The sequence below is a fragment of the Sceloporus occidentalis genome, unplaced genomic scaffold, assembly GCF_023333645.1.
Source record: "Sceloporus occidentalis isolate IW3139 unplaced genomic scaffold, rSceOcc1.0.p SCAF_6, whole genome shotgun sequence".
NCBI lineage: Eukaryota > Metazoa > Chordata > Lepidosauria > Squamata > Phrynosomatidae > Sceloporus > Sceloporus occidentalis.
The window spans coordinates 125,837,722-125,860,672 of NW_028316986.1; the positions used below are offsets into that span (position 1 = coordinate 125,837,722).

General features: G+C 38.9%; 1 protein-coding gene across 3 annotated transcripts in view; it reads left to right on the forward strand.

The window, feature by feature from the left end:
- The window catches only part of LOC149311374 (sialin-like), a 46,655-nt gene extending 28,177 nt beyond the window's left edge, over positions 1-18,478 (forward strand). For 2 of the 3 annotated variants that reach the window (XM_089530907.1, XM_089530908.1), the window contains exons 4-11: positions 1,130-1,217; positions 1,463-1,549; positions 2,745-2,863; positions 4,135-4,293; positions 6,614-6,746; positions 10,349-10,496; positions 13,860-13,950; positions 16,512-18,478. In XM_089530907.1, the coding sequence (XP_089387033.1) occupies positions 1,130-1,217; positions 1,463-1,549; positions 2,745-2,863; positions 4,135-4,293; positions 6,614-6,746; positions 10,349-10,496; positions 13,860-13,950; positions 16,512-16,649 (963 nt within the window). In that variant the 3' untranslated portion in view covers positions 16,650-18,478. The remainder of the gene's footprint in view (positions 1-1,129; positions 1,218-1,462; positions 1,550-2,744; positions 2,864-4,134; positions 4,294-6,613; positions 6,747-10,348; positions 10,497-13,859; positions 13,951-16,511) is intronic. The other variant, XM_089530909.1, reaches the window with a different exon arrangement.
- The last annotated feature ends 4,473 nt before the right edge of the window (positions 18,479-22,951 follow it).

Sequence of the window (22,951 nt, forward strand, 5' to 3'; positions counted from 1 at the left end):
GTTTCAGTAGAATAAAACAGCAGGACCTTAAAAAAAACCTTTATAGAACTCTGTTAAAACTAATAGATTTGAATCTAAATTTATCTCCTTGGAATGGAGACAATGCTTAATTCCTATCACAAGAAGATTTGTTGTTGGGTGTTCAAGTTTCTTTCTATTGATCTTAAATTGTATTATATCTGCATTTTAAAGTAAACTAGTTAGATATTTTATTGTATGAAGTGCTGTATATGTTGTATGCATTCAAGTCATTTCCAACTTACAGCAACCCTAAGATAAACCTATCATGGGATTTTCTGGGAAGATTTGTTAAGAAAGGGTTTTGCCTTTGCCTTCATCTGTGGTTGAGAAAATATGACTTGCCCAAGGTCAACAAGTAGGTTTCTAGGGACAAGCAGGGATTCAAATCCTGGTGTCCCAGTGTCCTAGTCCAGCATTCAAATCACAACACCACACTGCCTCTCAATTTATAATTATATGTGCTGCGAAGAATTCTAGAGTATCTGGTTCCCGATAGTCTTCAGTCTATTAATTTGCTGAAGGCCCTAGGTCTTTGAAAGCGATCACAAGGCTCAGACATACTGATACAAGTAATCAAATAAGCTGCTCCCAAATTATTTATGGTTCTGAAGACTTTGCAGTCTTAGCAGAGACTGGACTTTCTTTAAATATTGTTCCTGATTATTTTAATTTTAAATCCAGATAAATATAGTTAGGTCTCATGTTTCATTTAGCGGTTGCAATTTTTTTTTTAATTTTGCTCTTTCTGATGAAAAATGAGCTCTTTCCTGCCACATTCCCGATCTTCTTGGAAAACTGGTATCAAACAATCCAAACTGAAGAAAGCCATGTCACCATATTTTTGTTGCTGTTGCTTAGTTGAACCCAAAAGTTCAGCATAATTGTTATGTCCACAAAGCATATTCAGCTGAAGAATTGATGCAGGCAAGAAATTAGTTCTGCTTAATTGCCCATGAGCTATGCTCACTTGTTGAGAAAATAGCTTCGTACTAATGCAACCCGTGCTTTCTCAGGCTTTATAGAAGTAAAAATGTTTACCTTTTTCTTTTAAAGAAAGTTCATTTGCTCTTTAAGTATATATTATACTATAAACAAATGTGTTTCCCAGGGTGTCACTTTTCCTGCCATGCACGCAATGTGGTCCTTGTGGTCTCCTCCATTGGAACGCAGCAAACTTCTTAGTATTTCATATGCAGGTGAGATACTATAAATATTTCTACACCCAACCAATAAAAGTGCAACCCAAACTTTGCTTAATAGTGGTAATGGGACTGGGAAGAGGTCACAGGATTATCCTCCTCATTCTGTTGCTGTCTGTAACTCCAATTCATGTATTTATGACCTTTGGTGGTTACTACCCCTAATTCTTAACCCATATGTGAAATCTTTGACAACAAGGATATCTCTTAGCAACAATAAAACTAAACCTTTTAATTTCTAGGTGCACAGCTAGGAACTGTTGTGTCTCTTCCATTGTCTGGCTTGATATGTTTTTATATGGATTGGGTTTATGTATTCTACATATTTGGTAAGTGTTTGCATATTAAATACAATTCTGTTCAAGAAAGCTTTTTATATGTACTTCTAGAGCACTTTGTAGCTGATTAATGCAAATGTGTTAAAATACTTCAATGGGTGTTGTGTTTACACAACCCGAGAGTTATTGATTAGGTGACATTTTCCTGTCAAAGTAATATATATGCATGCTTGTCAAGAAGTAAAAGCAAACGTAGTTGCATGAGTACAAACAAAATCTGCAGTTGGGTCACAACTTTATTGTGTCTGCGTGCTTTCAAGTCACCTGACAACTTATGGCAACCCCATGAATTTCTTAGGGTTTTCCTAGGAAAGGACTACTCGGAGGTGATACTGCTAGTTCCTTCCTTTGAAATATAACCAGCAGCACCTGGTACTTGTTGGAAGTCTCTCATCCAAGTACTAACCAGCTTCCAAGATCAGTCAAGACTTGGTGCCTTTAGGATATTTAAGCATCAACAAAATGTGCTGCCTAGATGGATGAAGTTTTCTGGAAAAGTGAAAAATTTCTATACTTGCATTTTGCTTGATTCTGAATATGATTGACAATCCTATATGATCCATTGAGAGAATTCCTGCCAATGAGGGAGTTCCTTTTTAAAAAATTCAACAGTTCTCTTCTTTCATCTTAATCATTTTCTTTGTAAACATCTTGCTGCTAGAATTATCTTATATGTTCCTGCCTGCTCTCATGGTATTTGTTTCTCTACTGGTGCTGACAGATTTGTATGTGTATATGTGAAGCTTGATCCGTGCTACCAAAACTTAGGTTGCTGAGTGTTTTCATATAGTAATTTGCACACACAGGTTCACTTTGATGGCATCCTGCAAATATGTTCATGCAGAAATGATAGGATGGGATGTGTTCTCCATTTAACCCAGCCCTTCCCAAACCTGGTGCCCTCCATATGTTTTGGATGACATCTGTCATCAGCCTTGGCCAGCATAACCAGTGGGTAGAGATAATGGAGGATATCAGGTTGTGCAGAAGTTATTATGTAGATCTTTATGGAGAGTGATTGAACATAGAATCTTTCTTGGATCCCCATATACCTCTGATTCCAGAGCGTTACCTTTATAGTAAGCTTAGATGTGGTTTATTTATCAGTGCATTTCAGTGTTACTAATGCCATAGCCATCCTTTCCTACAGTTTAACCACAAGCACTTTCCCCCCTTCACCTTTAAGGCGCCCTAGGTGTGTTGTGGTTCCTCTTCTGGATGTTGCTGGTTAGTGATACCCCAGAAACTCACAAGAGAATTTCTCATGCAGAAAAAGAATACATTCTCTCTACCCTTACAGATCAGGTGTGTAGTTTTGACAAATATCTTTTTTTTACTACTTTTTAAAATAATCATTGTTGTTTCTGTATCATTATAAGTTTGTCTGTTGTTGTTTCCTGGATTTGTTAATACAATTGTTGTGTTATTTTTTAAAAAGAAATAATCATTGCTGATATGATAGCCCTGTTTAAATATGTGAAAGGATGTCATATTGAGGAGGGAGCAAGCTTGTTTTCTGCTGCTCCAGAGAACAAGACCAGGAACGATGGATGCAAGTTACAGGAAAAGAGATTCCACCTCAACATTAGGAAGAACTTCCTGACAGTAAGGGCTGTTCGACAGTGGAACACACTTCCTCAGAGTGTAGTGGAGTCTCCTTCCTTGGAGGTCTTTAAACAGAGGCTGGATGGCCATCTGTTGGGGATGCTTTGATTTGGATTTCCTGCATTTGGATTTCCTGCATTGGACTGGATGGCCCTTGTGGTCTCTTCCAACTCTATGATTCTATGATTCTATGATTCTATAATACATGCATCCTAACATTAAAAAGACAAGGGAAAATATTGTGAAAAAAAGACACTACAATTTTTTCCCAATTAAAAATTTTTAAAAATAAGATGAGAAGAAGGGGGAAGAGAACAGTGAACAGCTGAATCTCTGAAAACTAGAGCTTGGAAAGTTAATGTTTAAATGATTAATTATGTAACTCTTCACAAAGCATCCCAAAAGACTTTGTTCCCTTGTGGAATGGTGCTGATGATGATTTTAGCAACTTGTTCTATTACTCTTTTACTTGTTACTTTTTCATTGCTTTGTTTAAAAAAAATACAAGATGGGTAAGAGCATAGCATAAAACTTGAAAAGTTTCTTAATAACTATTAAAAGTATTTTGAAAATGTTACTTGTTATAGCATTAAAAAAACCTTAATTAACAAAATTTTACATCCTACATTACTTTTGAATTATGATTAACCACCATCCCCTGTTAACCCGAATTAATTGTAACTCACAGCATCCAAGCTGTGCTAAAAAGCCACTGTTCAAATAAATGTTTTTCTTATTTATGTAAACATAAGCATCATGAGAAATCATGATTAAAGTTGGCCAGAATTCTGCATGCAAGGGTAAGGGACTTGGAGAGGAACTTGATTCAGTAAGAATTTACTCTTATGTTTGACATATCATGGTGAAGTCTAACAAGAACATGATCTTCAAAAATTAATTTATTTGGTGTTTTAAGAAATAGTAATCAAAAACTACACAATATCTTTGTGGATTTTCTCCCCTCCCTTTAGCTTTCTAGCCAGAAATCTGTGCCTTGGAAAGCCATGTTGACATCCCTTCCACTCTGGGCTATTGTTGTAGCACACTTTTCTTATAACTGGACTTTCTACACCCTCCTTACCTTATTGCCTACATACATGAAAGAAATTCTGAGATTTGATGTGCAGGAGGTAAGATACCCTATGTCTTTTAATTTTACAAATTTTAATTTCCATCCTCAAGTGGCCAAGAACAAACACAATCAAAGTAGATGTATATTTCTCTCTCCCAAAAATCAGCCCAACTCAAGTCCCTTACCTTGTTTATTCATTCATTCCAAAAGGAAATAGTTGAAACCTACCGGGGAACTTTCCTTAATGCTGATTGGAAGGAATTCTCTTGCAGTACAATTTGTGCATCATTTTCCAAATTTTTGCCACAGAATTATTTCAAAGAAATTCCTGTTTCATTCATTTATTCTTTTTGTTTGTTTGGTGTTTGTAGTGTACATCACATGAGCTCACCTGTACAAAATGTACTTGCCCCAGGCTGTTCTGTTTTCAGGAAGAAGAAAGACCTGAAGCCTTTTCATGTACACAGTTACAGCTCTGTGATTCTGCTTTTAACTGGTAACCCGAGAGCTGCAGATTGAAAAGGGGCATTTGAAATATTCAGCCAGAGAGCTCCTCTAGGTCACCAGATGACAAATACCATGAATCCATATCATGCTACAACCATGGCATTTATTTTGGAATAATAGACCTGTAACTGTTTAGTGGTGAAAGGTCCCACGGTGTTTTGCTCCTTGTTTCTTTTCTTTCTGGAACATTGTGCTGCTGCTCTTTGCAGGCCCACAAAGACCGCCTGGACAACTTGGATGAATAGGTAGTCCAGTCTCTTGATTAAAGTACCAAGCTGGGGTCTTATGACCTTATGTACATCTGGTGATTCAGAGAGGCCTCATTTCAGATAGGAAGCTGAGTCCTTCTTATTGCATCAGCTGATGAGTAAACTTTTCCCTTCGGGATATGTATGAACAGACAGTGTGCAGAACATTAGTACTGCTGGATGGTAGTGGCTTTCACCGCTGATTTATTTACTCATGGATAATAACACTATTATGTGTAATTTTCTAGAAGCCATGATCAAGAAGATGATTTCCAGCACTCCTCATGGCTTCCTGACATTCATTTGTTTCTTCCACCAGGGCCCTTTCATGCTACTTGAGTATAGATAATTCCACTTTAGCTATCCTGGTTCCATACTATGGACTCCTGGGATTTGAAGTTTAGGAAGGGGCTCTAGTACCTTATCAGATTATATATGTGACAAGATTCCATAGCATGGAACCATGCCAGTTCAAATGGAATCCTAGTGCTATAATTTTGTAGTGTGAAAGTGATCCACCTCATTTACCTATATGCATGATTACATGGATAAATCTGAGTGGCATGAGCCCATAAGTGTCCTCTTTCTGTGAGACTGATCTGAAATTAGTATGTTGCCACTGGCTTCTGTGGAAGTAAAATTGGTCTTGATGGAATAAACCTGTTTTATTATGTTGTATTAATTTATTGCCTATAGTCATAGGCCATTGCCAGAATGACAAAGTGCAACAAAAATATTTGCAAATAAATGTGTGTGTTTGTGTGTGTCAACTATATATAGAATATATACATGTCAACTTCTTTTTTAAAAAAATAAATAAACAGACTTACAAAGTATAATGAAATAATAGAGTTTTAAAATCCCAAAGGTACCACTGTCATGAAATGTTTCTCAAAACTTTTAATAGGGAGTTCCAAAATCCACAGGAGTTTTAAAAGTATCAAAGCCAGCTATGGGCAAAGTGCTGCCTTCCACCCCTCCTTGATACAGCTTTTTCCCCCCCTGACCAAAGTAAAGGGTGAGTTGCTACTCCTGGAAGCTTCCAGAAGCAGCAGTTTTTAAGTAAAATAGTTTTCACATGTTGTTCAACATCAAGCATTACTCATTTTCAAAACCAGAAGTAGATTTTAAGCCACTTTGAGCTTTGCTTTGATTTTTTGTTCTGGATGCTGTGGCAATTCAATTGGTTCCTGGAGGTTCTCAGTGCAAAAACAGGGCCCTAAACCTACCACAGTTGCCTGCCCCAGATTGGAGCCAAGAACTGTGGTTCAACAGGTAATGTTCATTCCAACTCCAAGCCAGATAACTTGTCATTTGCTGCTGTTCAAGTGGCATACCTCTGGTGTTAGGTTGAAAGCAACTGGGTTGTATCAGGTACTTGGATTTCATTATTTGGAATGTGTTTCCATTGTAGTTTGCAGTAAGGTATTGATGTGACATTATTTGTACTGATACACCATTACAGTTTTGTACTGTTATTTCCCATTTTGTCACTTATGTTCACTGACTATCTTACAATATGATCATATCTGTTACTGTAGCAAGGCAAGGGCAAGTAACAGTTTTCATCCTATCCCAACTGTTTTCCTCCTCCTTCCCTCTCCCTTTTTTTCCCCCTTGCAGAATGGATTTTTATCTGCACTCCCTTATTTTGGCTGTTGGGTTTGTATAATTCTATCTGGCCAGTTTGCAGATCATTTACGGGAAAAGCAAAACATGTCAACTGTATGTGTGCGCAAAACATTTACTCTGATAGGTAAGGGAAGAACCTTTTGTTTTTAACTTCTTATTTTTAATGTGGTTGAATTCAAAGATATAGCTATGTTAGTCTGTAAAACCAGTATGTAAAGACATCTTGTAGTACCATTGAGACTGACTGAAAGAAAGAGTTGGCAGCATGAACTTTCATAGATGCATCTGAGAAAGTAGATTTAGGTCTACAAAACATCATGCTGACAACTTTTTTCTTTCAGTAAGTCTCAAAGGTGCTACAAGATCTCTTTACACACTTTTAATGAGGTTGTAATTTTAAAGCTACACTTTTTAAAGCTTAAAAAAGTTATTCAGTTTGCCAAGGGTCTTTTTTTAATGTATGTCTATGGTTGTTATTCTCAACAATGACAAATTTGTTTTATTTTCACAAATAACCACTTTTACACATCATACATTACTCCTCAATCAAGTGTGATGATCACCAGTGACTTGGGAACCCTCATGTTTTTACTGCTTGCCTGGAAATGGAAAAACTTGAAGCTGCCAAGCAGTGTCAGTATATAGCTGCTGTTGTTGTTCAGCTTAGCAGGTCTCCCATCCTCATAACCTGAACTAGATAAATGGTGCTGCAGAGTTAACGCGTGTCTCTCTGCCAGAGCCAGGAATGTTCACCTTTGAGGTTACAATTCCTGAATTTCACAGCCTAGAGGGATTCTGAAAGTTGTAATAAAAATAACCTCTCTTAGTTGGGCCCCCTTCTAAGGCAAAAATGGTTGCTAAGGGAGGCCCTACCTCCTTTCAAGCTACTCCCAGAATATCATGCTAATGGGTAAGGCCAGAAACTGAGATTCTGTGTATTGTGCATTTCCATGGATTCCAGACCAAGTACACAACAGGACATCTTTTCATTTGAGGTTTTTTTAAAGGAAGGGTAAAGCTGAGATTCTTAGGAAGGATTTTTCCGAAGATGAACAATGTTGGTAGTTAGAAGGGTCACTTTTACAAAACATGGGTATGTTGTATCCTCCTGGTTTTTTTTTTAAAAACTGACCAACTCACAGATCTTTTTTTAAAACTGGAGGTGTTCTTGTTTAAAGACTATAGGGAAGGGCCTAAAATAGGTTTGGAGTAGGGTAAAATAGCCTTTAAAATGGCCAATTGTGCCACCTTCAGAGATTTAGGAGGAGGGTTGAATGACCAAAAATTGAGGAGAGAATCAGGGATTCACTAGGGGCTGTGGAGGGCCACATGTGGGCCAAAAATAACTTTGCCCTCCTGTCTTCTAGCACTCAGGTTTTTATTGAGAAAATGTTAAGCCACAGTGGCTTGGGTGATGCATATAGTAGATGAGAAATGGGACTGAGGCCATGCACATGACATTTTAACAGGCCATAGGAGCATAGGAAGCTCTTTTCATACCAATGCAGACCACTGGCCCATCTAGCTCATTATTGCTGACTAGCAGTAGCTCACCAGTAATCCAGGCAAGAACATGTTCCACTCAACTATTCACTAGCAAGTGGTAGACTGGGGCTTAGGGAATGAATATAGTGTGTGTGTGTGTGTGTGTGTGTGTGTGCGCGCGCGCCCCCCTTTCTATGAAATCTGTCCCAACCATTTCTAGAAAAGTCCTAGGGTCTTTCACTTGCAGAGTATGAGCTCTACTAAGCTCTCCTAAGCCACCTAAAACCAACTTCCATGTTTTCCTTCCCTTTCTTTCTCCTTTGTGTTTGCAAGTCCCTGGCGACATAACATCTTGGAACAACCTGAGATTGCTATTTCATTAATTGAAACGAATGTCCTAAAAATATGACACTTTAATTAAAAAATAAAACAAGTGTGTTTTCAATTATCATTCACTGCACCAGCAGCTTGGATTCTGCCATAAATAACTTATATGTTATATCATGTTTTATACTCTAGGTGGCAATCTAGTGTAGAGCACAAATTGAAATGTTTAAACAGAATGTTATCCTAATAAAGCAGCATCACAAAGCACACAGAAATTAATATAAATCTTAGTTACCTTGACTTACACTAACTATGATAGTTTATGGTTGCAGTCTATAAAAATTTCATTAGTATAAATTTGTGTGTGTTTTTAAATATTGTATAGACTACTAGTTGCTGTACTTTTCTCTCACTGAGGCTGCAGTTCTGCTCATACTTAGTTGAACACAAGTCTGGCTGAACTTCTAAGCAAGCATGTGTAAATGGATCATGCTGCACATCTCATAACATTTTCAAACCACAAAGCCAATACCATGGTGCATGAGGCAGTCAAGGCAAAAAAAATCCATGAAGTTTGCTGTCATTTTTGCAATAATTTTGATCTTGATACAGCCATATATTAGATGCCAGCTTTTTGAGGTCAGAGACCAATTAATCAGGAAAGGTTGTTCTGCACAGAGTGATGCAGTGATGTGCCAAAAGACTTAATTCATCACATTCAATTTCCCACAGAGTCCCACATGTCTTGCAATTACTCTTTAATAACCAATATGAGTATACAAAGATGCCTTATATTTTGTCAGTGCATTACTTTGTCTAGACCAATATACAGATGCAAGGCTTTCTGCATTTCTGTTATGCAGATTAATTAATTAAAAAGACTATTTTTTCCATTGGAAATGCCAGGGACTCAACCTCTTATATGCCGTATGTATTCTCTGGCACTCAGCTGTGGTTCTTCAGATCAGAACTAGAAGGGGCTAAATTTTGGATGACATTTCCCAGAATCCCCAGGTGAGGATGTTTTAGTTAAAAAAAAGTAATTTTCCAAAGTTCTAGCAGTTCTTGCATCCAGTGTGAACACCTCTGCCAACTTTTCCCTACCTGGCATTCTCTTGAAATATTGGATTAAAATTCACATCACCCTTTTAGCATGATCAGTAGCGAGCTCTGCATGATAAGAGTCATAACACAACACAGAAGAAGAGTGGAAGGTACCAGGTTGGAGAGGTCTGTGCTTCAAAGCAGCAATTTTTCTCAGAGATACACCAACCCTCAACTCTTTTCAGTACTAAAAGGGATTTTGTAGCACCTTTGAGACTAACTGTGCAAAAGAAGTTGTAAAATCAGCTTTCATAGACTTAGGTCTGCTTCCTCAAATGCATGCAGGAATTAGACCAAGCTTACGATAGCTGATCCTACAACTTCTTTCCCACAGTTAGTCTTAAAAGTTCTACAAGATCCCTTTGCTTACTGATATTCCAGACTAACACAGCCATGTCTCCGAAATAACCCTTTTCAGTTCCCCAGCAGTATCCCTAGAACTTATGGTCTGTTTTAAAGCAATTCCAGTCTCTCGACATTTCTACATTGCCTTCCTGAGCCTATTCAGTGGTGCCTCAGCAGGTCCTTTGGTTTTGGCTAGGATAAGGGTGGGGGAATTTGCTCTATATTGTGTTTTTCAAGGTGCAGAAATATATCTCCTGCATCTCTGTCCTGCCCAGTCCCCAGTTCACAGTCTGTTTCTTTCCCCCGGAAGATTGCCCCAGAGTAGCACCATGTTGTAGATCACCTATTGACAATCAGTAGTACTTACCACCCCAAAAGCAGTCCTGCATTGCAGGACTGCACAAAGAATAAGACACATTTGAGTTTCCATAAAAGTAATATTACTGCTCTGTTGTTTTAATTAAGGAATGATTGGGCCTGCAGTTTTCCTCATAGCGGCTGGATTTATAGGCTGTGATTATAAACTGGCTGTCGCATTTGTAACCATATCAACAACTCTAGGAGGCTTTTCCACATCTGGCTACAGCATCAACCATCTGGATATTGCACCATCGTAAGTTGCTTCCCCTCCCGTGATAACTGCTGAGTAATTTTTCTAGAGGGGGCAGGGATCCTCTCAATATAGTATGTAAAGGAGAATTGAATTTCATGATAGTTTATGGTTCATGATAGTACATGGATGTGGCGTACAGCCTCTCAGAGTCCCTTCCATGAAAGTCTCAAATGATAATCAGGATCACCTACCTGTAGGGTGACTATCTACTGAGTTTACTTGAGACCACGGAGATAATTTCTTGCTTCAAAATGGGAACTGTGAGGCCCTCCCAGAATTCCTTGCCATTGGCTATAGAGTAGCTAAGTTGGCTGGGAGAAGCAGTCCAACAACATCTGGAGAGCTGCACAATTCCCATTTCTGGCCTAAATCCTATTGTTAGGCCCAACTAGATTAGGCACATTGAATCAAAGGTATTTTGTTTGATTCAATACCCATTGAATCAAGTCCCATTGATTCAATGGGTATGCTCCTGCTAGGACTGATAATAGGACCGAGGCCAGAGTTTCCATCATAGACCACCTACCTAGAAAGCCATTCCTAGCCTGCTCATTCCCCTTTCTGATTACCATCAGACTTCTTCCCCCACACTGTCTGTGTTACAATGTTGCTTCTCATATGCATGCTTGGTTGTGTTTTGTGTAAAGCTGGTGCTGAGCAATTTGCCACCATGCTTCAACATCAAGAGTGGTCTCTTGAGAGTGACACTCTCAGTAGGGACAGAGGATAGGGCGACTACTCAGTGTGACATTCCATTCCTTTCTCCCATGCAATTATGATCAATCTAACAGCAGGCTTTCAGAGACATGCTCAGACTGGGTTTATCCATCCACTTGTATGATAACTGGAGTAGTTACTCATCCCTATAGTTCCCAGTGACAGCAGCATTTATATATACCTATAGGCAGGTGGTTTTCTCCAGATTATCCATTTTTCCCCTATCTCTTGTTGCTCATGCATGTGATGTTTATTCATTTCCCTACAGCTAGTCCTCCAAGTGCTGTTGTGCATAACATACTTTGTTTAGATTTGTGATTCTTCTGCACTTTCTGGAAAAATTTGCTGGCTTTTCAGCAAAATCTGTATCTTACTATATTAATGTGTTTTCCTATTGCAAGTTAGTCTTGATGGCAACACCCATCCCAGGATTGGGAGTAACATATTGAAATTAAAAGCAAGTATCTCTACTCCCTTTAGGGGATTTCTCCTTCTTCATGGATTAACAGTTTTAACAATGCTAATTACTGGATATTCTGGGTGTATTATCTCAGAGGTTCCACACCTTGAACTTGAACATAAACCTTTTTTCCTGTATGTTTGCATTTCCCTTAGTTATTGATTTGTATTAGTTCAACCTCTTTGCTGTGATCCCAAAGAATGTTTTGAACACCTTTATGAGCTGTTGTACTTTGCAGCCTTGTCATTTGTACAGCCTGATCTCTAAATGTTTATTTAAATGTTGAGTCTCATTGTGTTTGATGGAGTTGTTCCTCCTGTGTATGCACAGAGGAATAACCTTAGATTGTAGCTCAGTCCATGACACACATACCTAGAAATAACTTGCACTGAGCTTAGGGGAATATACTTCTGAACAAGGAAGCATTTGGTGTTGTACTCTTAATCTCCTGTTCCTATATTTCTGACTGTTCTCCCTCCCCTCCTGCCCACACTGGCCAGGCTGTAGTTTTCCCTGAAACCTGTTTGTTAAGTGTACAGCTGGATATCCACTTGCACAGGTTAGCTCTAAGGTAGTAAAAATTAATACTCCTATGGAGCCTGAACAATATGCATGATTTCTCAAAGTACATACTAATGCCATCACAGCACTTAAACATCCCCTGGAGGAAATGTGCTACACCACTGAAGGATTTATGGAATCTTGTTACACACTTATCTGTCCTATGAGGCCTTTTACTCCTTGGCATTTATCTTAACAAAGCCATTCATTTTTAAACACTCCTGAGTTCCCAAGAGACATGTAAGTGCCAAGTTCCTTAAGAACATCTAATTCATATGCTGGCATTAATTTAAAATAGAAGTAGTAATTCCCAGTTGTTACCTCCTGATCTTGGTTTTGGCCCTCCTATAGCATTTGCAACTATATCTGAGCAAACATCTGTGTGCATTATCCAGCTTTGTACCTGCTTCTTCTTTTTTTTTTTTTTAGAAAGCAAAACATGATGAAGTTCTTCATGGGTCTAATGCCATAACACACTGTACTGAATCTCCCCAAACTCTGTTAATGCTCAATCTGGTATTTCTTTGCACGTTCCTGTCAGGGATGATGGGAGTTGTAGCTCTTCACCTCTGGCTCGAACTCACCACCTTGTTACGCACCGGCGCTGACCAGTTTTGGCCAGTGGTTAAAGCTTTGCTCTAAAGCAGCAGAGTTACAGAGAATAGGCTGAAGACCCTGACAAACTCTCCAAGCCTTCTCACTCTTGCTTCCACAGAAGTCTTCACACTTCTTCAGGATCCAGCTGGCTCTTGTATCTTCACTCAAGACACCAGACAACTCAGTAGTCTTATATAAAAGATCTACTTTATTCTACTATATACAGAGATGACTTTTTCTCCTTTAATGAGTGTTTCTGCTTAAGTTGTTGGAAAAACCTGTCCTCCTATCATTCAAGCCTGGTTTCTGATCTCTTTGGATTGAGTTATTTTATAGATTATGCTGGGTTAGGGTTCTTTTTTTAGCGTTTGAACTGCTTTTGAAATTAACACAAAATATTTTTCCCCTTTGTCACCTTATATACATATGTGCATACACAAACATATATAAATCAGGAAATTATTTTTCCCCCATTTCTGTGCCCCAGTCTGTATGCTCCTGCATAAAATGCACAGACAAATGAAGCTGGAGGGGAGCCACTTACTTCATAGTCAGAATCCCTGAACTAGAGCCTAAGTATGGCAGCAGCCTCATGCTTTAGATTTTATTTCCCTTGCACATTCTTCATTGGGAAGCCTGTGCATGTGAGAAGCTCTTCTAATCCCCTCCAGACAAGTGGATGAATTATGTGTGAAATTATTCCAGTGTCTCTTGTTTCACTATGTCAGGAAGACCTTAGTGCCAAAACAGTTGGGCTGCTGTTGAGAATATCTCTCCTCTCTCAGCGATGTCTACTTATATTTAGCAGCATGTATGCTTGGGCTGTATGGCCAGAATCCAATTGTTAGTCAACTAGAGTAAATCCATTAAATCAGTCAGAATCTGACAAGTCAGTAGGTTCTACTGGGACTAGCAATTGGTTTTAGGCTTATGAATTTGAGGGAGCAGAGCTGAAAATCCTTTCTTCTCAGTGCTGGGAAGGAGCCATTGTAGTCTCAGTAACAAATTGCTTTCCTTGTTTTTTTTAGATATGCTGGCATCCTACTAGGAATCACAAATTCATTTGCTACTATCCCAGGAATGGTGGGGCCACTTGTTGCTAAGAGCCTGACTCATAGTGTAAGTCATTCTTCATTATTAAAAAAAGATTACAAGGGTTGCTATGAGTGTTGTTGGTCAGAGATTATTTTTATTAACAAAATAAAATAAAATGGAATTCTATATCATGAAATTAATTGATATAAAACTGTGAAATGTTTTCAGTCATATGTTCTTGTAACTGAGAGGATGTTTCTTTGTTCAGAAACTAACTGCTGAGGTCAATTTTGATTTTAAAAAAATATGCTCTGGTACATTACTCAGAGCTTTGCCATAGTAACCCTCCCAAATTCATCAAAACAGCTTCTTGGGTCTCTTTAAATGAATCCAAAACAGAATGAGGACAACCTGTTTTTCATTTTGCTATAGCAAGCAAGCACAAGGACAGAGAAAGAGTAGGGTCATTTGAACCAAGAGTATGAAATGAATACCTTGTGGGACAGCTCCTTGAAGAAAGAAAACCTTGCTGCACAAAATAGCTTTTTAATACCATTGATTCATAGCCACCCAGCCTATTTTGCTGCCATTTTGGTCAGATAATGTCATATTGGGCTGACACACCTTTGTAGTCCACTGAAGAATTACAAATGGAAGGGTCAAATTTCAGTTTTCACCTTCCCAAGCAAATCTCAGATTGTCACACATTCACAGCCATGATTTGCCACTATAATTATGTAGTATTTAAGTGTTAAGTGTTCTTCCACTCTTAGCAACTCCACAAAACTGCTGCTGTAACTCTGGAAGTAAAACTTGGGGTTACATTTTAAAGTGGTGTTACCTCCTTGGAAAAACTTTAATCATGATTCCAAAACTGTGATGAAAACTTTCACTAAACCCTTGAGTGTAAGTGATACATAATAAAATATGTACCTACAATTGAATTGTATGTAGAAGAGGTCACACCTAACTAAGCAAAAAATGTGAGCTTCCACATTGGCTTCATTTGTTGTTATCCACCCTTGAGTCAATCTTGACCCTGGCAATCCTGTAGATGAGACATCTCCAAGACCCCCTCTACAGCTCAGCTCAATTCACACTCCTTTTATATAAACAGATAAATACATTGGTTGTACTATTACATTCTCAATTCCTCTCTACCTTGATGAATGGAGAACAACCACCACATCAGAACAGTCCCCTGCTTTGAGCGTATATGTATTTCTTTCTCAGCCCTTAATCAATTTCTGATTTGTTGAGGCATCCTAATATGATGATCCTTGAAGTTTAACATGACATTTTAACAGGTAAAACTGTGGCTTGAACAATCTTTGCAAACCAGGATTCGTTGAGCTCCATGTTCACTTCCAAGCAACAAGATCAGGAATATGACATCTGAATTCACCTATTCGTATTTAAATTATTTATCTTTACAGTGTCCTGCTTCCATTAAGTACAGATGGAATAATCCTATAATGAGTGGGACATGCTCAAGTCCAGTGCTAATCATACCCTACATGGAAATCAAGACTACGTGCTAGGTCTTTTTGACCAAATAAGAAATTATAGTCTGTATAATGAGCATACACCAGATTTCAGGAGAGGTTGTGACTGAATTTCCTAATACAATTCGTGAACTGAATGAATTGGCCTATTCCAATAGGGCAAAATAATATTGAATTATCATAGAATCATAGAGTTGGAAAAGATCCCCAAGGGCCATCCAGTCCAACCCCCTGCCATGCAGGAACTCTCAATCAAAACATCCCTGACAGATGGCCATGCAGGCTCTGCTTAAAGACCTCCAAGGAAAGAGACTGCACTACACTGAGGGAATGTGTTCCACTGTCGAACAGCCCTTACTGTCAGGAAGTTCCTCCTAATGTTGAAATGAAATCTTTTTTCCAGGAGCTTGCATCTATTGTTCCGTGTTCTAGTCTCTGGAGCAGCAGAAAGCAAGCTTGCTCGCTCCTCAATAATTTAAGGTTTTGTTACAAAACAGTTTTAAAAGAGTAACTTTCTCTTAAAATATTCAGAAGGTGCTTTATACACCATCTAACAAATGTAAATTATTGGAAGCTTGCACCTGGCTGATTAGTGCAAACCATTATGTGAAAATTCAACCCTAATGCTACTTACAGGTACTGAGGCCTCGCATATTGTCTTTTAAGGCTGCCAGACAACAATGCTGTAATAACAGTAGAAATCCTACCCAGCATAGCCAATGGTAAGGTGTGCTGGGAGTAGCAGTCCCATGGCATAAGGAAGGACACATGATCCCCACTCCTGCCATAGCCCACGCAACCCTATGTTTTGTTCATTTTCTTCCATAAGTGCCACTGATTTGGAACCTGATATATTCATCCTTGTTGTGAGAGCTGCTTATCAGGTACTAAGAATGTTGAAAAATGACAACCTTATTTGATAAGCGTGTGTGCATTGCCACAGTGAACTAAATACAGTTACATAACATTTCAGTTATAGGGAAAGTAACCTTTTGATGGAACTAATAATGGTAAGGGGGAAATAGGGCTAAGAGGATGAAGGACAAAGAATGTCTTAAAGGAGAGCATCTTGCTGTAGCCCATTCTTGAACATGTTAGTTCCACTGACTTGACTTATTGCTTCTATCTTTCTTTTTCCAGAATACTGTGGGAGAGTGGCAGATTGTTTTCTACATTGCTGCTACCATTAACTTATTTGGAGCCGTTTTCTTTGCACTATTCAGCAGTGGAGAAGTACAAGACTGGGCACTTGATGGATACCACTTACATAGGAATTGAAGGGACACTAAGGTTAATCACCAAGCATTACAATCATGTGACTTAGAATGCCTTTCACATGACATCAACAGTGCCTACTGTAACTCTTGTGGGGATTAGAAGACATTTCACATTTTGATACATTGATTTATTTTATTTTGTAATAAGCTGGGATCTAATATGGTAGTCTTAAATTTTCACTTGGTCTCAGATTCATGTGGGTCTGGCACATTTTAATTAAAGTATCAACTTTTTAAAATATATATGAATTACTGGAGAATTAGTATTAAAATTGCAGTGAGTAATAATTAAGGGATAATCTAGAAAATGATTGTGCCTAGTAAAGATTTTTTTTAGTTTATTAAAATTACCTTAACTAAGAGTTGTTAGAATTATTGCAGTTTTAGCTGTATTTATTTTTCATGTCCTATTAGTCTAAATAATCACTGAAAACTAAAAGGGAGGAGGGTTCTTCTACATGCCTCTCTCAAGTATACATTTGTCAGTGTTGATCCTCTATGTGATTTCAACAAATTAAAAGAGCACACATTGCCAGTTTGTGAAGCCATAATGCTCAACCACATGCATTATGGAGTAATTCAGAGAAGAAAAACTTATTAGTAGGGCATGGCATCTCTACTTTTTTACTTTTTCTTACAGTCTTAATTCCCATTTTGAGAAACAAGCCACTATTATCCCTCTAGGTTAATATCGAAGCCGCTGCAGAAGCATAAGTGGTAAGTGGCAGGTGGTTAAAAAAAAGCTCTATTGGCTGTCACTTAACCTTCCATTTTATGCAATCTAAAATCTGGCAGGCTCTTTTCAGTGATTAGATGAGTGCATGTAATATATCCTGAGCCAGTGCTTGACTTGTCCTATTCTACTGTGCAGATAAAGCCTGGCTGTGTCACACAATATGTATGGAATATCAACATGGGCCATCACACCTTCTTTTTTAGAGGATTTCTCCCAAAATGCATCTTTGATGCTAATGTACCACACTAGACATGGAGGGGAACTTCGGTCCATATACATTCTAAGAGATACAGAGAAGGAAGCAAACATCTTTTCACTTTCAGAAAATGTTAAATTTAAGAGGAATGCTTTTTTGGTTTTGTTTTAATTTTTAAAAAATGATAGGTCACTCTCAACCTGGGCAAAACAAGCAAGCCTTGCTCTCTACCTACCTGAGTTGTCAGATAACTATCTCCACAGGTAGAAAAAGACAAGCTGCCATATGGATGAATGAGGCTGCACACTGGCTTAAAAGTAAAGCTGCTGAACACTGTTGGACCTAATTCCAAGTAACTGTACATAGGATTTCACTATGGAAATACAAACATCCTTAGTGTTAAAGTGTGTAGCGATGTGCTAGAAGCCTGCATGAGCACACATTGGGCGAATGGGTGGAAATGTCATGATGAGCTATAGTTGAGTCTTTGGTGTCAAATACTGAAAGAAGTAGCTCATTACCCTCCTGTAAAGTGCAAAGCTGAGGGGAGGACACTTCTTACTATATGGTGTTCATTCTGTCTAACACAATAGTTCCCAAACATGGATCCCTCAACATGGTGTTTCAGTTTCTGAAATCTCCAACCAGAGATCAAGGAAGCTGAGACCTAACAGGAACCAGGGACACAAGTTTAGGAACCGTAGAGCCAGAAAAAATGAGACCTAATAATCCAGCCACACATGACTCCAGTGGAGCCCAGCTCACTTCATTTCTAAGAAATGGCTGTTGTTTCTTTCTCAACTTTGCATGTATTTTGATTTTAATTGAACTGTTCCTAGTTACATCTTTTTTTGTTATGTTTACAAGTTTTTGTGTAATAAACAGTGCTGGCATTTGGTTTCCATTTTTAAGGTGTTTTATGCAAGTACCAATCCTAACATGAGGGCTGTAATCCCTAACTAAAGAAGGGGTTGGGGTGGAGGGTTATTTTAAGAGACATAGCATTCTGCATTTGTGTGCTTGACAGGTAAATTATTTGTGACTGTGATAATCCAGTTTATGTTGCATATTCAAACCAAGTCAAGGTGTGTCAGGTCATATCACTGCCTATTGAAGGTGGATAGTTGTGAAACTTATTTCTCCCCCAACCTCCAGAGCAGAGTATTGGGTGTTTTTTTTAAATAAGACAGGAAAGGAAATGATGCCAGAAACTTCCACCATTTTATGACTGCTCAACAGGAAAAAGACATGTACTCCATAATGAAAGAAGACACACCAAAGAGAGGATTCTGCATAATTATCCCTTCTATGCTATTTGCTGTGTGTCAATGTACCTCTGTCTTAGGTTCTACTAGGGCCAATTATAAATTAATACTGCAGACAATAACACTTCTAGTGCAAATTTGTTTTACAGAGCAACTTGTATGTGTGAAATTGAATGCATAACTAACATCCCCACATTTCCATGCATCCAGTGAGGTCCCAGTGCAGGATATGCTTGTATAGAATTCTTCTGGATATGTTGCAGCCGTGGATACAAATCTTAAATCTCTAAATAAAAATAGAAAATATATGCAAATGCATAATAGAAATTCCACCATAAGGATTTTATCTCCTCCTACATTCATAACTGAAAATCATAACTGACTTATTAAAGGTGAAAGGGACCTAATTATCCCTGGCATTTGCAACTCTCTCTCTCTCTGAACTAAACTAGTGAATAGTGTACAGCCCTATTTTTAGGGGTTAACCATACGTACTATGCCAAACAATTCATGGGCTTGTGGTTTCTTTTGGTGTTGGAAGGTTTTAATCCCTGCTTAGCCATGGAAACTCACTGGGTGACTTTGGGCAAGTTACACACTCTCAGCCTCAGAGGATGGCAATGGTAAACCTCCTCTGAAGAAACTCGCCATGAAAGCCACATGATAGGATCGCCAAAAGTCAGAACTGACTTGAGGACACTTCTTTTCCAGCTTTACAAGCTGACAAACCACTGGAACTAAACAAAAGCAAATGATTGGAAAGTCTCCTACTGTTTGTATAGGCGAGTCTCTCTTATCTGAGATGCTTGGGACCAGAAGTATTTGGGATTTTAGATTTTTTTGGATTTTGGAATCTGTGCATATACATTATGAGATACCTTGGATATGAAATTCATTTATGTCTCATATACACCTTATAGATACAGACAGTTTGAAGGTAATTTTATATATAATATTTTAAATAATTTTGTGCATGAACCACTGAACCATCAAAAAGCAAAGGTGTCACTATCTCAGCCACCCGTGAAAAAACATTTGGATTTTGGAGTATTTTGGATTTCAGAATTTCGGATAAAGGAGACTCAACCTGTTGCATGAATAGCAAGTATACATGCTAACCATGCAGGAAATGCATTCCTTCCCCTTCTTTTATTTTTGGCTGTATAGTCTCCCACTTAATTGTGTTATTTGCTATGTTCTGCAATTTGAACTCTTTTAGTTCTACCAATCACTTTTATCCATTTCTTAAATCCAGGCCCTCCTTAAGCAGGAATAAAGGCTGCATATGTTTTAACTTTCTTGGAGGAATGTATATGTGTGTATATATACAAACATATATACATTTACTTACACACACACACACACATATATATATATATATGACAAATATTTCACACACAAAAACCTGCTACATTTTCTGGGTGTGGTGATATTTTAAATCTGAGACTCCTCTCTTGTGAGTCATATTGGAAAGTTTCCAAAAAGAAGGGGGGAGGGGGTTAGTGACTCAAAAAATAAAGTCCAGATTTTTCATACAGCCACGGGTGTTAATTCGCAAGGCCGGTTCCTCTCAGCAGAGTATTTTGTGCTGAGTCATGAGGAAGCACAACTACAGAGCTGTCAATTGCTTTGTCTGGTATGTCATGCAAGAAAGTTACTCTGGTTGGCGCTTCTGTTCCTGGCAGAGGAAAGAGACAAAGAGGGAGGATTTAGAATGACTAACCACACAAAGCTGAGCTGTGCCTCCAGAACAATCCAGAGAGCAATATCCGGACTGCACACTAAAGGAAGGCTTGCAGTCCATCACCAGCTGGTTTCCCTGGCCTTGGGATGGGTGCCCTGCCTTGCATAAAAGATCCACGGCATTCTAACAATTGTCAGAGCATCCTGACAAGGAGGGAAGACATGGGATGGAAATAATGTCTCAAATTTCTATACCACTGTTTGCAAATGGAAGAGAAGTGTTGTGCCCTCCTTTTCCCTATTTGTCTTGGAATTAAATGCCTTTATTGTTCTTCCTAATAATCAGGCTTTCTGACATTTTTAGCCAAACAAGCAGCTATACTTGTTAACAGTTTCAGCTATTCAGATGTTGCCTTTGATATTTCTCTGCATGTTGAGTTCATCTCCCAGCCATTACTAATTGTTTCACATTATTTTACTGATTATGGGTATATTCACATTACACAAAAACAGTAGTTTGATAACACTTTAATTGCCATGATTGCATCCTATGGAATACTGGGATTTGTAGTTTAATTAAGTACTTACAGTTTTCTGCTAGACTACAGTTCCAAAGGCACCATGAGAAGAGATAATACCTAGGGTGCCAAAGCATTTAGGGAAAGTAGTTAATGAGAGAGCAGACTAGAGCTTTCCAGCACAGAATTCTAAGGGCTTCTCCAGACTACAGATCTCATGATTCCAGAGCATGGTGGCTTGACAGTTAAAGTAGCATCACACTGCTATTATTCTGCAGTGTGGGTACATACTAAGGCCCCATTCCCACTGAGCTATTTGCCCTGAATGGAACTGGGCAGATTTGGATCCTACCCCTCCCGAATCTCTCCAGAAGCAAGTGCCCATTATCATTTACCTTGATCGGGGTAATTTACCCTCCGAAGTTCACATTTGTGGTACCGGCTTAAAATGGAGGCTCCTTTGCTGTCAATCAAATTCACTTCCACTTTCATCAAAGGTGACGTATCCTACAGTCAATGGCCAATGGAACGGGTGCTTTCCCCCCTCCTTTTTTTAAAAAAAACTGCCAACAGTGTGCGCATATTCTGTCAAGGTGTGTGTGTGTTGTGTCTATTTGGGTCATTACACATTATGGCAACCCTAAAACGACCCCATCCTGGGGTTTTCTTGGCAAAATTGGTTCCGAAGAGATTTGCCATTGCCTTTCCCCTGAGGCTGAGAGAATATGACTCCCCCTAAATCATGGGTTTCCGCAGATTTCCAGTCTCCCCTTCGCTTCCAGCCCAATGCTACAGCCCTTGCTTCCCCCATGCCATGCCATCCCGTTCCCGTCACAATAATAATAATAATAATAATAATAATAATAATAATAATAATTTATCGCCCCAGAATCCTCATGCTGTTTTCCCTCCTTGCGACCCCAGAATGCGCACACATACATATGTAGCAAAAGCATTCACATATTGTATCAATTTGCCAAATTGAAAGGGAAACATTTGTAACATTCACATTGTAGCATTTGAATATTACACACACACACACACACACACTTTTAAGCTTCTTGCAAAGCCCTGACAGGAGCAAGGAAATGAAAGGGAAATAGCACAGGCATGCACAAACATGTACCATTCAAATCTTACACAATAATAATAATAATAATAATAATAATAATAATGGCCTCTTGCAAAGCCCTGACGGGAGCAAGGACGTGAAAAAGAAATAGCACAAGCATACACACATTCTATATGTATCACCCTGTAGCAAAAAGCATTTGCATAGTCTGTCAAAAATAAAAAGAGAGAAAGCTGCCTGGTGCAAGAGGGAGGCTTGTTCTGTTCTCTGCCTTCCCTCTGACCATGCCTCCCCTGAACTTGACCCTTCCTCCGGCTCCTTCCTCCTCCTCCTGCTCCGTCACCCCGATTGCCCTTGGCACCCTTCCTCCGGCTCCATGCTTCTCCTCCTCCTCCATCATCCCGATTCTCTTGGCACCCTTTCTCCAAGGTTCTTTCCTTCTCCTCCTCCTCACCTCGATGAAGGGGAGGCATGTTCTGCCCTCTGCCCTCCCTCTGACCTACAGGGGCAAGTTCATATTCACTGGACCTGTTTTTTTTCCAAAAGATACAGCTTTTACTCCACTTTCAAAAGACCCACACCGGGGCATTTGCCCCTGAACAGGTGTGAAAGCCTTGTTTTCACTTGTGAAAGGATCAGAGCCAATATGAACTTCCCGTGGTTAATCCGGGTTCTGATCCGGGGTAAAAAGTAGTCTGAATGGCCCCAGCATGTATTCCTTGTGAAACACAAAGGTTTTGAATGACTGGAGGGGGGGGGGTTATATTCTGATTATGTTTTATTTTTACTGCAACGCCCCAGGCAAGCCCCATGGTATGCCAGTATAACACAAG